We start from the raw sequence: 15,322 nt of genomic DNA on the forward strand, positions 1-15,322 counted from the left end.
AGCAAACACACACACACACATCATGTTAAAATTTTTCAGGGGAATGGAAGATGATAAGGTTTCCCAAGGAGTAGGAACATAAAACTTGGAATGGCACAACTGGAATTGGGATGCCAAGGTAGATTTTCATTGAAAATCTTGGTCTGTTTTAGGTTTATATTCTTAATGACATTACCAGGGCATGCCATCTCCTTTTGTTTCTTTTTGCCATTCTATAATGGAAAGGGAAAAGTAAGGGAGAGACTAAACCAGTCATGTTTCTGTGACCCACACATGACCATGAACTGTTAAGGCCAAATTAGAAGATGAAAGATGTAGGATTCTATGAGACACCTCCTGTTCTTCTTCCCTAAAAGGATGTGGTACAATGCCCTGGGATCAGCAGACCTGGTTTCCAGTTCTGGTGCTTCAGTGTGATGGACATGTGACTTTAGGCAACTCACATCCCACTTTTGAGCCTTAGATGTCTCTCATAAAATGGTCTAAGGAACACTTTCATGATGGGATTGTTGTGAGAATTGGATGAGCTAATGTATGTGAAAGTACTTTGTAAAGTATGAAGTATGTAGTTAAGTACTAAGTGTAATAATATACAAATAAGTGGCATGTTACACCTTTTCAAAGTGCATTAAAATTCCAGTTCACATCAACTGATATGATTGGGGATAGGTAATTTGTGTGTACAGTGTGTGGTGATGTTAGAATATATCATGAATGCATTTTCGGTAGTGGATTTACAGTTCTAATTTTCTGCTTTGGCTAATAACGTGAATACAGATGTACTTAACATATTCAAACCAACCATGGGAATGATTACCAGAAGAAAGCCAAGTGGCAAGGGAAAGCATATCTAGGATTAAAATTTTGCTCTTGGGTACTCTGCATGGGTTTCATTGGTCTCATGTCTTGTCCTTGATGTATTCCCTCTTTGGTTTAAGCACTTGATGGAACTTTTAAGGGCTCACAGTTTTTGAATTTTTTTTTTTTAAATCAAACTGTTTTCTAAAACAGTGGCATATAAATGCATTAGCATTAAAAATATAAAGACTGAGGACAGTGACTGATACAGGAGGCAAACATAATATGTCTATAATATGCGCAGGCAGTGCCTTCATTTGGTGACTTAGTGTGGGAAGCCTTTGAAGGATTCTCTTCTGAGAAGATGGTGTATGGGCACTAGGGATTCCTTGATGCCTTCTTTACAGCCTCAGAGAGGGGCAGGCACTGGGGAAGGCTGAAGCCAAGGTCTTAGATCCTCTGTCTGAAAAGCAGGCCAGTGAATGCCCATAGCTCTTTGTCTTGTCAGACTTCGTGATGGCTGCTTGATCCAGGCCAAGTTCTTCTTGGCCTTCTTGGCCTTCTCTTTCCCTGGTGGCGCACAGCTCACATGCTGGGGCTCTCCTGCTTTTAAAAATTTTTAGATGAAATATTCCTGATTCCTGTTTGATGAGAGTGTTTAGGAGATATTGCTTGTCCCATTTTTGTTACATAGTTGATTGTCCAATGAGAACAGCTTTATGCCTTGAAAAATAAGGATTGTGGCTCAGGGTCCCACGAATGGGGTTTTTCCCCATCATAGTATCCACAGACCTGATGATTTATGAGAAGTAAATCTGTGCATGTGCATGTGTGTACACCCTTATAAATTTGCCCATTTTAGATGAAACTACCTGTTTCTTGTTTCTCCACATCTATCTCTATTGTCGCTCTTTCCCAGGCTTCAGAGATTAATTCACATGAATATCAGGAGACTCTTTGATGCTGAGTTAAGCTAAAAACTCATTTGTACTTTCATAGCTTATTAGTTTCAAACTTGTATCTGTAATGTTCTAAGTACCACCAGAACTGGAAGTGACTAGTTGAATCACTAGAATAAAATAGTTTGGGTTAAATCTGTGAAAATGTTCAGTCTACTCACACACACTGTGATTTAATATCATCGAGTTAAATCTGTGAAAATGTTCAGTCTATTCACACACACACACACACACACACACACACACACACACTGTGATTTAATACAATCAGGCAGAGTAGTTTTTTCTGAAATTTACTAAAGCCTTGCTTGTTTGCTCAGTGATTGGTAGGACAAAGAACATCTTAAAATCATGACGTTCTAAGGCTAATCGCATTTTTCAGGAGTAACTTCAGTTGTTACTTGATTTGATGAAAGCAGTAAGTAAAGTTTCACTTTTTAGAGACTTCTAGTGTTTCTAATGTTCACTGTCAAAATTCACAGTATGGTTCCTGCTTTTTTGTTTTATTCAGAGACACTTTTTCAGAAATCTTGGGTCTATTCTGGCCTATGCCTTCTTGGGGACTGCTGTTTCCTGCTTCATTATTGGGTAAGTAAACGCTTTGTCATATAACCAAATTACCACACTTCCAAAGAGATGAGATCCACATGGGTCCACAGAGTCGAATATTTTTCCCCAGCTTTATTGAGCTATAATTGGCACATAACATTGTGTAAGTGTAAGGTATACAATGTGTTAATTTTACACATTTGAAAATTGCAAAATGATTACCACTGTAGTCTTAGCTACCACCTTCATCTGGTCACATGGTTAGCTATTTCTTTTTTGTGGTGAGAACATGTTAGCAACATTTAATTAAGTATATGATGCAGTATCATTAACTGTGATCTTATGTTGTACATTAGATCCCCAAACTTACTAATCTTATCAATGGAAGTTTGTACCCTTTGAGCAACACCTCCCATTTCCCCTGCCCCCAAATCCCTGGCAACTACCAGAGTCCAATATTTTGATGTTTCAATTCAGTTCAGTTCACTCAGTTGTGTCCGACTCTTTGCGACCCCATGAATCGCAGCACGCCAGGCCTCCCTGTCCATCACCAACTCCCAGAGTTTACTCAAATTCATGTCCATCAAGCCGGTGATGCCATCCAGCCATCTCATCCTCTGTCGTCCCCTTCTCCTCCTGCCCCCAATTCCTCCCAGCATCAGTCTTTTCCAATGAGTCAACTCTTCACATGAGGTGGTCAAAATATTGGAGTTTCAGCCTCAGCATCAGTCCTTCTAATGAACACCCAGGACTGATCTCCTTTAGAATGGACTGGTTGGATATCCTTGCAGTCCAAGGGACTCTCAAGAGTCTTCTCCAGCACCACAGTTCAAAAGCATCAATTCTTCGGAGCTCAGCCTTCTTCACAGTCCAACTCTCACATCCATACATGACCACAGGAAAAACCATAGCCTTGACTAGATGGACCTTTGTTGGCAAAGTAATGTCTCTGCTTTTGAATATGCTATCTAGGTTGGTCATAACTTCCCTTCCAAGGAGTGTCTTTTAATTTCATGGCTGCAGTCACCATCTGCGGTGATTTTGGAGCCCAAAAGAATAAAGTCTGACACTGTTTCCACTGTTTCCCCATCTATTTCCCATGAAGTGATGGGACCAGATGCCATGATCTTCGTTTTCTGAATGTTGAGCTTTAAGCCAACTTTTTCACTCCCCTCTTTCACTTTCATCAAGAGGCTTTTAGTTTCTCTTCACTTTCTGCCATAAGGGTGATGATTATAATTAAGATTTAGAGTTACATCAGCCAGTGTGGTAGCTTCTAGCCACATTGTGTGCATGTGCATGCTCAGTTGTGTCTGACTCTGTGTGACTCTGTGGACTGTAGCCCACCAGGCTCCTATGTCCATGGGATTTCCCAAGCAATAATACTGGAGTGAGTTGCCATTTCCTCCTCCAGGGGATCGTCCCTATCCAGGGATCAAACTCATGTCTCCCGTGTCTCCTGCATTGCAGGCAGATTCTTTACTGCTTGAGCCATCAAGGAAGCACTAGCCACATGTGACTATTTAAATTAAGATCAATTAACATGAAATGAAATAAAACCTAATCCCAGGATCTTGGTTTCTAATGTCATTCTTCAATGTGAAGAGCCAAGGCCCTTTGCAGAAATGGTTGATTCTAGGCTGGGATGGCAAATATGCAGGATGACAGTGGAGCATCTTGTAGTGCCAGAGAGTAAGGAAGTGCTCAGAAACAAGCAAACAAAAAGATACCAAAGCATGTCAAAGGGACACAGAGCCAATCTGAAACCACACCCTAATGACTAAAGAACAACAAAATAAATTACATTGTTTTGCATTACCATTCAAAGTATAAAACAAGTATCTTTGTGTCTATATTTATATAAAGGGCTTCCTGGTGGCTCAGATGGTAAAGAATCTGCCTGTAGTGTGGGAGACCCAGGTTCGATCTCTGGGTCGGAACGATCCCCTGGAGAAGGGAATGGCTACTCACTCCATTGTTCTTGCCTGGAGAATTCCATGAACAGAGGAACCTGGTGGGCTACAGTCCATGAGGTTGCAAGGAGTTGGACACGACTGAGCTACTGACACACACATACTGATATAAATAAATGATTGGATGAATAAATAAATGGGGGAGAAGTGATATGTTAGAAGAATTACAAATAATTGGTGCAGATCCAGACCTCCTCAAGGAGATGAAGCTTGGCCCTTCCCCCCTTTGACTGTGGGCATAGTGACTTCCTTACAAAGAGTACCACATGCAAAGTAAGAAGGAGTAGCTTTACAGTGGAGAAACCTGACAAATGCTACCTCAGCCAGGTGATCAGAATTAACGCCCAAATTGGTAAATCATGTCGATACTCTGTACCTCTGATATTTGTGATATGAATGGCATTTACCACTGTGTCTTCCTCCTAAAATCGAAGTACCTTAGTCTAATCATGAGAAAAAAAATCAGACAGGTCTCAGATTCTACAAAATACCTGACTAGTACTCCTTCCAACTACCAAGGTCATCAAAAACAAGCAGAGTCTGAGAAACTGTCAAGAGGAGACAAAACCAAGAGGAGACAAAAGAGATATGATGACTAAATGTAATGTGGTATCCTGGATGGAATCTTGGAACAGAAAAAGGATATTAGGTAAAAGCTAAGGAAACCTGAATGAACTGTGGACTTTAGTTAATTTTAAAAAATTATCTGGAAAGCTGGAGATAAAAGCAGTAACCTTTTATGCCACCAAAAAAGGAGGGGCTTGGACTTTGTCCAGTAAGAGAGTGACAGGATATTGGCATTGGTGATGATGGGGAAAACGCTGCCAGAGAGAAGTCTATTGCTCAGGTCTAAGGCTCTGGTTTTTCCAGTGGTCATGTATGGATGTGAGAGTTGGAGTGTGAAGAAAGCCGAGCACTGAAGAATTGATGCTTTTGAACTGTGGTGTTGGAGAAGACTCTTGAGAGTTCCTTGGACTGCAAGGAGATCCAACCAGTCCATTCTGAAGGAGATCAGCCCTGGGATTTCTTTGGAAGGAATGATGCTGAAGCTGAAACTCCAGTTCTTTGGCCACCTCATGTGAAGAGTTGACTCATTGGAAAAGACTCTGATGCTGGGAGGGATTGGGGGCAGGAGGAGAAGGGGACGCCAGAGGATGAGATGGCTGGATGGCATCACTGACTCGATGGACGTGAGTCTGAGTGAACTCCGGGAGTTGGTGATGGACAGGGAGGCCTGGCGTGCTGTGATTCATGGGGTCGCAAAGAGTCGGACACGACTGAGCGACTGAACTGAACTGAACTGAAGCTTATGATAGAAGGAAATGTAGAGGAAGGTCTAGTTTTAAGAAATACTTAAAAGGTAGATGAAAGAAGCCTTGGTTAAGCAACGTGAAAGTGAAAGTGAAGTCGCTCAGTCGTGTCCGACTCTTTGCGACCCCGTGGACTGCAGCCCACCTGGCTCCTCTGTCCATGGGATTCTCCAGGCAAGCATACTGGAGTGGGGTCCCATTTCCTTCTCCAGGGAATCTTCCTGACCCAGGAATTGAACCCAGGTCTCCTGCATTGCAGGCAAACGCAGGCAGACGCTTTAACCTCTGAGCCACCAGGAAGCCCGGATAAGCAACAAAGAGCAAATCAAATCTATATCATAGAGTTCAGTTGCTCAGTTGTGTCCAACTCTTTACGACTCCACAGACTGTAGCCCGCCAGGCATCTCTGTCCATGGGATTACCCAGGCAAGAATACTGGAATGGGTTGCCATTTCTTCCTCCAGGGTATCATAGAGTTCCTGTGAATTGAAATATAACTGTTTAAGTGTCTGGAACAATGTCCAGCACACAGTAGGCAAAACTTTAAATTATAACTATTTATTCTCAAAAGGATTCAACTCTGCAAATAGTTCTTGAGCTCCTAGATAATCAGTCTACTGTTCTAGACACCCACAGTACAAAGATGAACAATGATATGGTGTTGACTATCAAGAATCTTTTTACTGGAGATTGACTGACTATAGGGTACAATGAGTCTATACTGTGCCTATTTATTTTTGGTTAAATCTATTCCTAAGTTTTGTATTCTTTTTTATGCCATTATAAGTGGGATTGTTTTCTTAATTTCTCTTTATTCTGTGGTTGTTTGTATTTCCCTAATCCCTACAGCTGCTGCCAACACACACACACACACACACACACATGCACACACACACCCCTTTAATAACAAGTACTAGGCCTTTTAACACTCCTCACTCCCCCTAATTTGTGAGCTGTCCTGTAGGAAATGTGCTCTGCTCAAGGTAAAATATTAACTTGGTGGTCCTTCTTGGGCTGTATCACATTCTGCACAGTGTGTGAGGTGGGCTGCCTGTCTAACCCATGCAAAGAGTGAGAAGCCAGATATGTCAGTGGGCACACTGATATTTTAATGGAAGATTTTAAAGAGTTTTGCCTCTTTTCCATGTTTTGTAATAATTATTGGCAGAGAAGGTTGACCATTGGATCCTTGTGGCCATCCCATTTTTTTTCTGTCTAGCTTGATCCAGTCTATTCATTTCCATGACTTTAAATGCATTGTCTTAGAATCCTGGGAGTTTTGTAGCAATTCATTACCCATTTTGCAGGGTTCTTTCTCTTCCTTTCTTCCCTACTACCCAGTTGCTTAAAATGCCCTAACTGTTGCTAGTTGATGATTGTACCTTATAGTTGTAAGTACAGTTTAAAAAAATGGAATGCTTAATATACTTCAGGAAGAGGACAGTAGCTGCAGACCATTACTTGGTGCCAAAGTCTTATTTGCACATGTTCCTGGTTAGTGTCCAACCACAACAGCTGCCTGATGTTTCCACAAACCTCTTTGGAAGTGCAATATTCTAGTACTCTTCTGCTTGTGTATTTGCCAGCTTATTCGAGTAGGTGGGTTTTCTTTTCTTTTTCTTCTGACACAGTTTACCTTTTCTTGTTATAGAAATCTCATGTATGGTGTGGTGAAGCTCATGAAGATTGTGGGGCAGCTCTCGGATAAATTTTACTACACAGATTGCCTCTTTTTCGGAGCAATTATCTCTGCTACTGACCCAGGTATTTGCATATTTGGCCTTATTGTCATAATGTTCCATTATTTAAGCTCAGAGCAATCATTACCTTTCATAAAAGTAGAGGAAGAGACCAGTAAGTCAAGTGGTCTAATGGACTTAGATGGCTTTTCTAAGAAGGGCTTGCCTTTCCCTTTTAAAAAAATTATTATTATTACTGTAAAAATAACATAAAATTTACCACCTTAATCATCTTTAGGTGTATAGTTCAGCAGTATTGAGTATATTCATATTGTTGTGCAACCAATCTCCAGAATTTTTTCGTCTTGCAAAACTGAACCTCTGTACCCATTAAACAACATCTCTTCATTCTCTCCCCACTCCACCTCCCAGACCTGGGCAACCACCATTCAACTGTCTGTCTCTATGAGTTTGACTACTGTAGATACCTCAGATAAGTGGAATCATCAGTATTTGTTTCTTTGTGTCTGGCTTATTTCCTTAGCATGATGTCCTCGGAGTTCATCTATGTTGAAACATGTGTCAGAATTTCCTTCCTTTTAAATCTGAATAATATTCCATTGTATGAAAATACCATATTTTTTCTTATCCATTCATCTGCCAACAAGCGCTTGAGTTGTTTCCACCTGTGTTTCCTCCTTTTTGTCTTTCATTTTAGAATGTCTAATTTGGTCAGAAGTTTTACACTTAGACTGTCTTTTTTTCTCAGTGTTATGCTTTTGCCTTCTTTTTAGGAGCATATCATTTGGTTTAAATCATATCTTTGCTTAGTAGAAATGTACACTAGTACTGTAGTGAATGTAATTTAATTTGTGAAGTCCTTTTGTGCAATGTTCCTATACACTGTGATGTGGTTCCTATTCATAAATTTGTTACCTTGTATTTTTCAAGTGTTATTTGAACCAGTTCTTAAAAGTGGAATTATTATATACCCTTCCTCCCCTGCAGCTCAGAACAAACAAACAGGCTGTCCTCTTCAAGATGGAACCCGTAATTGAATTAGTTCACATAAAATAGTTACAGCTATTCTTTCCTCTAATGTTAACTACTGAGCACACCATTGTAGGGAAAGAATTTATGGAGAAAGAGCTAATCTTGTTCTCATAGTACAGATGGAAAGATCTTTTCAGTGTCTATGATGCCTCTAACATTCTGGGCAGTGCTGACCTCTAAGATACTAAAATTCCCCCCCAAACAACTTCCCTGTGCCTCTTGGGGGTCTTCTAGATCAGTGCTAGCCAGCAGACCTATCTGCAATGATAGAAATGTTCCATAATCTTCCTAGTGCTTTAGAGTAGCCAGTGGCTATGTGTGGCTATTGAACACTTGACATGTGAGGTAGTGCAACCAAAGAACTGATTTTTAAAAAATTAATTTATTTTTATTGAAGGATAAATGCTTTACAGAATTTTGCTGTTTTCTGTCAAACCTCAACACAAATCAGCCATAGGTATACATATATCCCCTCCCTTTTGGAACACTCTCCCACCTCCCTCCCCATCCCACATAGCTCCAAGTGGCTAGTGGCTACCACATGGGATAGCACAGCTCTAGACAGTTGTGTGGCTCTGAAAAATCTCGATGATCCGAAAAGCATTGACCTCTTTCACCCCCTATTTTCTTACAAACACTCTAAGTAAACTGATACTGAAGACTTGGCTGGTTGAAGCACCCTTGTTTGTGACAAGAATGTGGGGTGTGGAGTTGCAAGTGGTGGTTTGAGTTCTAGCCCTGCCAGCTATTGACCGGGTGTCCTGGGCACACTTTATCTCCTGAGTGTCAGTTTTCTCATTTATTAATTAGGAGTAATGGTACCTATTTCCTATTATGAAGGGCTGGTGTGAAGATTGAATGAGATAATGCATGTAAAGCATTGAGCATAGCATCTGCTGATTATATTGGTCTCTATAGAAAGACCCTGATGCTGGGAAAGATTGAAGGCAGGAAGAGAAGGGGATGACAGAGGATGAGATGGTTGGATGGTATCACCGACTCAATGGACATGAGTTTGAGCAAACTCTGGGAGTTGGTGAAGGACAGGGAAGCCTGGCGTGCTGCAGTCTATAGGGTCACAAAGAGTCGGACACAACTGAGCAACTGATCTGAACTAATAAACATTTTCAGACTCAGGCAGAGATTTCTGTGTTTTCCCTGTGTGTATGTTTAATAATAGGTTACCATTTAACACAAGTACTCTGAAATGTAGCTTTATTATTCTAATACTACAATATCTGTGACATTTCCGGATGTGTGTCTATTGAAAAACAATTCTTTAAAGTCTAAGAAAGATGTTTATTGTTTCTGAAAATATATTACTAACTATACTCATCTAAAGTTTATTACTAATATCTTACTGGTACCACTGATAAGCAAAGGCAAGTTAGCGTAACATAAAGATTATTGATACTGTCTTCTGAACTATTAGTGTTGCTGCATTTAATTGGATAGAAAGGTTTATTTTTCCATATTATCTTTGTAATTATTTACTTCACTTTAATGTGTCCATACTGTGGTAGAAAATACTGGAAGGCATTACCATGACACACCATTTTTATTTGGCCCATGAAGATTGGCACTGTAAGGGTTTTATATAAATGGAAGTTCTAGAAAATTAAAATTTGAAACTTACTAAACATCAGAACATTAACTTTAACTTCTTTTTAATGGAAATCTTTCTGAAATATAGAATGTTTTTGTAAATTGAAAGTGTTTTACCAGCTTCCTAAAAGTCTGTTGTTTGAGAATTTGGGCCATAAAAGAAATAAAAACTTCAGTGTAGAGTTAGAGGGAAACATAAGACTAGATTGACTTCTTGTGCATGGTGTATCCAACAAAAATTCTGATTTGGGGTTATGTCATGATATTGAGGGATATGAAAAATAAAAGTCCTTGTTTGTGACTTCACTGTACTTGGCTCCAGTCTTTGGTCTTCCCGTTGATGGGAACAGTGTATGTGTGGGGTGATGTAGGCTGCTCTGTAACCAGAAGCCCTCTACATTCTGTACTTGTGTGCCATGAATGCCACATGCCATCTTTGTGCACTGGACTAAAATTGGATCCACAATTCAGGAAAAAAAACTTATTTTTCCAACCCATAGTACATAGCTGTAAACAGCTACCAGAGGAAATGAGCACCGTTCCTATGAACCATTATGTGGTGATTCCTCTCATTGTAATCCTGGCACCTTTGCACCCCTCAAGAAAACCAGACCCATTCATAGGTTTCAAAACCTGTCATCAGTGCTGTCAGAAAGTAATTTTCTAGTTGCATCACCCAGGCTGGTCAGTCTTTTGCTTAGTCTTTGAAACTGAATTCAAATCTGCCACTTGCCTAGTTATTCTTCCTTTACAGTTATTATTCCTTTACTGCTTCAGTTAGTAGCTCTTACAGCTCTAGAGTCAGGTCTGTTTCTTACATAACATTACTTGCTGCTTTGTGCCGAGGGTTTACAAGTGCTCAGTGCTCTTTTGTATACAAATGGAGTGTTCAGGAAAAGTTAGTTGAATGAACAAAGTCAGGTTCTTGATATTTTCTCTTTCTTTTTCTGTTATTCTTTTATTTTCCCCACATTTTTAAGATACCTGTAACAGCAGTCTTCAGTCAGTGAACTGTGATTTCTCAGTCCATGTCCAGTTGGAAACAGCTGTTGTGACCCTGTTCTCTCTGATTCCAAGGGTTGAGCTGTGAGGGGAGCAGCTTGTTTACTCCCTGTCTTTAGAAGTCACCTGCCTAGTCTGTCATCCCCTGCCTATCTCCCCACCCCCCTGCCCACCGCCATCACCTGATTGTCCACACCTGTAGTCCTCATCTTGGTCGGACACAGGGTTGCCCAGGAGGGCCGTGGGAGACTTCCTGCCTTGCTTTCTAAGGTGATGGGCAGGGAGAATGAGAGATTGAAAATCAGAACAGCCAAGTTTAGACTAGTGCAAAGTGTTAATTATTAAAATTAATTATAAAGCTAGTATTTATCATCATAGATAAATAAGCTAACTGTACATTATATTTTTACTATTGGTATAGAAGTATTTTGGACTTCCCTTGTGGCTCAGCTGGTAAAGGATCTGCCTGCAATGCAGGAGACCAGGGTTCGATCCCTTGGTTGGGAAGATGCCCTGGAGAAGGGAAAGGCTACCCACTCCAGTATTCTGGCCTGGAGAATTCCAAGGACTGTATAGTCCATGGAGTCACAAAGAGTCAGACACGTCTGAGCGACTTTCACTTTCACAGTAGTATTTTAGGAAAATAGTGTTTAAAAGTCAAAAGGGCTTTTGAAAATTATGTAGCTCAAGCCTTCACTTTATTAAGTTTTGGACTTTGCTGTGCATTGTTGGATGGCTTCTAGTTGCCCCTCCAGGTTTACACACCATCCTTCTCCACTCTCTTCTTGGCACTGGGAGGCTGACTTGTACAGAAGATTTCAAAGGTTCCTATGCCTTCTCCTTTCCCATTGGATTTGTCCATGGGGCAGCACCAGTAAGAGACTGAAACAGGGGTAGACATGCAGGGTCCCTGTGGGCTGCCTCTGTCTCTTGATCAGAGGTCACAGCTCCTGTTGAGTGACCCTCTCCACACAGCTCCTGGTACTGACAGTCACTCCTTCAGGCTCAGGGATGGCATAAAAGCTCCCTGTTTTCAGCTGCAAGTAACTGCACTCCCCCTTTCCCATACTCTCTATGTGCTTGTGCTTAGTCATTCAGTCGTGTCCGACTCTTTGCGACCCCATGGATTGTAGCCCGCCAGGCTCCTCCATCCATGGAATTTTCCAAACAAGAATACTGGAGTGGGTTGCTATTTCCTTCTCCAGGGGATCTTCCCAACCCAGGGATCGAACACGGGTCTCCTGCATTGAAGCCAGATTCTTTACCATCTGAGCCACCAGGGAAGCCCTGTACTCTCTCTACACATCTATAAATAATCCCTTTTTAAACACTCCTCAAATTGCTCATCTAGTTCTTGCCAGGACCCTTGCCGATAAAGTCCTGGAACCCAGGTTTCCTGGACTGCCAGCCCTATGCTCTGCTCACTGAGATTGACCTACACCAGTCTTCAGTTCCTGAGTGAGTGAGTGACTGACTGTTGTGAAGAGGCCTCTGGTGCCAACCCCCAGTAGACATACTGTATGAGTAATCAATAAAACTTCAGTCAGGTCCGACCACTGAGATTTTGGGAAGTTTGATACTGCAGCAGGAAAACAGCCCATCACACAGGGCCTGTTTTCTCATCTCTAAATTGGGGGATATGATAATACTATCCACAAAATTGTAAAATGTTTATCATAGTGCCTGCTTCCTGGTAAAACCTTAATTATTGTTGTTGTTTTGATAATTTTTCTTTAACATTGAGTTCAAAACAAGACAGTTTTTATGTCATATAATAATAAACGAGAGTAACAATTTTGTATTAGGGTTTTTCAAAGAAACAGAATAAATAGATATGTGTGTGTGTTTACATAGTTGGGAGGAGGAGAGGGAACAAGATATTAATTGATTATAAGGCCTTGGCTCATGTGATTATGGAAACTGTAGAGGTCCCAAGATCTGCAGTGAAATCTTCAACCAATTCGATGAGTCCCACCCTCAGTGAGTAGGGCCATCTGCTTTACTCAGTCTACTGATTCAAATGTTAATCTCATCCAAAACCTCAGACACATCTACAATAGTGTTTAATCAAATATCTGGGTACCCCTTGGCCCAGTCAAGTTCACAAATAAAATTAACCATCACAGGTCTTATGTAAGGAGACACACATATTGTTCATGTAATATATAATCCACAAGACAAGAACTTTTTTTTAGCCTAATCCCTGAAGATTTTGCTGGTTGTGTAACTTGCTTAACTGTTTTTAGGGGTGGAAGAAAGAGATTGACCTTATATACTGAAGATGTATTATGAAGAGATGACATGTCTGTCTTTTAGAAAGTAGGCCTGCTGGTGATGCCCCATGTTGATGTCTGGTTCACATCTGAATGCTTACAGTAGTGATTTTATTGCCTAGATTTATGATTATCTGGATCTGCCTTGTGATATAGTTGACATTTTTCAAATCCAAATTATTTTTGTTTACTCTCGAATAAATGAATTAAACTTTTTGTGAATAAAGACACAATGAGGGGTAGATTGGGAATCTCCCTTAATCTCTATCAAAAATAGAGCAAGCAGGACAGCAAAAGAGAAAACAGACTGAACTAGCTGACAGAGTATCTTGATGAATCCCCTGATATCAACTGGTGGGGTCAAACTACCCTCAGCAGTGAGACTTTGGGATAAGAACAGCAGCTATGCTGGAGGAAGCAAAGGGAAGATGGGACTGCTGGTTGTTTTGATTGTCAGGGCACCCAGAAATATCCCACAAGTATTCACACTCAAAAGAATGGGTCCCCACTGGGAGTCAAGAATTTTATGGTTCTGTCAGGTAACAATAGTTGATATTGGGAGGAGGCTTTTCAGGCTCCCATTTGTGGGTGAGGGCAAGGAGACTGGAGGAGCTGTGAGACTGCTGGAGGGACCTGGGTCCTGAGGGCTCTCAGGAAATCCCTTGTGGAAGATCTCTCTACAACAACAGAGGTACTCCCTAAAAATGACCTGCTCGGACCACTGACCTTGATTGACAGTGCATTAAAGGAGAAAGAAAGCTCAGATTTTAATGGTGAAGGAGACCAGAGGAAGTAGATCTCAGATTGAGGAGGTGGCTGTATTGAGGAGGTGGCTGCACCCAGAGGCCGTATTTTTTAATATTTCAGTGTAAAACCAGAAGAGGGAGCCATAGAGCCATGAAACTAGGAAAGCTCTTCTGGGCTTCTACCCACCTCACTTACTGTGAGCAGCAGAAACGGATTGAGGTTGAATTTAATGTAAACAGAAGAAAAAGTGGGGATAACCCCTCTGAATAATAAAGTTACAGATAATGAAGTCATACCAGAAAAAGAGGCTCACAAAGAAGATGAAACTTTATTAATATGCCAACAGAAGCAAAAGGAAGTTAACAAAACAATAGAAGTTAGAACTGTATACATCAGGATTGGACAGTTAAGAAAAGAGAAAACTAAACAATATGGAATTATGAAAAGAGAGCTAACAGAAAGGAATTAAAGGGGGAAGCCATAGAGTAAAAGACATGTCAGTTCAGTTCAGTCGCTCAGTTGTGTCTGACTCTTTGTGATCCCATGGACTGCAGCATGCCAGACCTCGCTGTCCATCACTGATTCCCGGAGTTTACTCAAACTCATGTCCATTGAGTTGGTAATGCCATCCAACCATCTCATCCTCTGTCGTCCCCTTCCCCTCCTGCCTTCAATCTTTCCCAGCATCAGGGTCTTTTCCAATGAGTCAGTTCTTCGCATCAGAGGGCCAAAGTATTGGAGTTCCAGCTTCAGCATCAGTCCTTCCAATGAATATTCAGGACTGATTTTCTTGAGGATGGACTGGTTGGATCTCCTTGAAGTCCAAGGGACTCTTAAGAGTCTTAGCCAATACCACAGTTTAAAAGCATCAATTCTTTGGCACTCAGCTTTCTTTATAGTCCAACTCTCACATCCATACATGACTACTGGAAAAACCATAGCCTTAACTAGACAGACCTTTGTCAGCAAAGTAATGTCTCTGCTTTTTACTATCCTGTCTAGGTTGGTCATAATTTTTCTTCTAAGGAGTAAGCATCTTTTAATTTCATGGCTGCCAAGACCATCTTCAGTGATTTTGCAGGCCCCCAAAATAAAGTCAGCCACTGTTTCCCCTGTTTCCCCATCTATTTCCCATGAAGTGATGGGACCAGATGCCATGATCTTAGTTTCTGAATGTTGAGTTTTAAGCCAACCTTTCACTCTCCTCTTTGATCAAGAAGCTCTTTAGTTCTTCTTCACTTTCTGCCATAAGGGTGGTATCATCTGCATATCTGAGGTTATTGATATTTCTCCCGGCAATCTTGATTCCAGCTTGTGCTTCTTCCAGCCCAGCGTTTCTCATGATGTACTATGCATATAAGTTAAATGAGCAGG

At 41.0% G+C, this 15,322-nt stretch overlaps 1 protein-coding gene across 3 annotated transcripts in view; it reads left to right on the top strand.

Moving 5' to 3' along the window:
- The window catches only part of SLC9A7 (solute carrier family 9 member A7), a 174,907-nt gene that overhangs the window by 98,981 nt on the left and 60,604 nt on the right, over positions 1 to 15,322 (top strand). For all 3 annotated transcript variants that reach the window (XM_025276768.3, XM_025276766.3, XM_025276767.3), the window contains exons 4-5: positions 2,269 to 2,345; positions 7,241 to 7,353. In XM_025276768.3, coding sequence (XP_025132553.1) covers positions 2,269 to 2,345; positions 7,241 to 7,353 — 190 coding nt within the window. The remainder of the gene's footprint in view (positions 1 to 2,268; positions 2,346 to 7,240; positions 7,354 to 15,322) is intronic.

Source organism: Bubalus bubalis, chromosome X, assembly GCF_019923935.1.
Source record: "Bubalus bubalis isolate 160015118507 breed Murrah chromosome X, NDDB_SH_1, whole genome shotgun sequence".
Classification (NCBI taxonomy): Eukaryota; Metazoa; Chordata; class Mammalia; order Artiodactyla; family Bovidae; genus Bubalus; species Bubalus bubalis.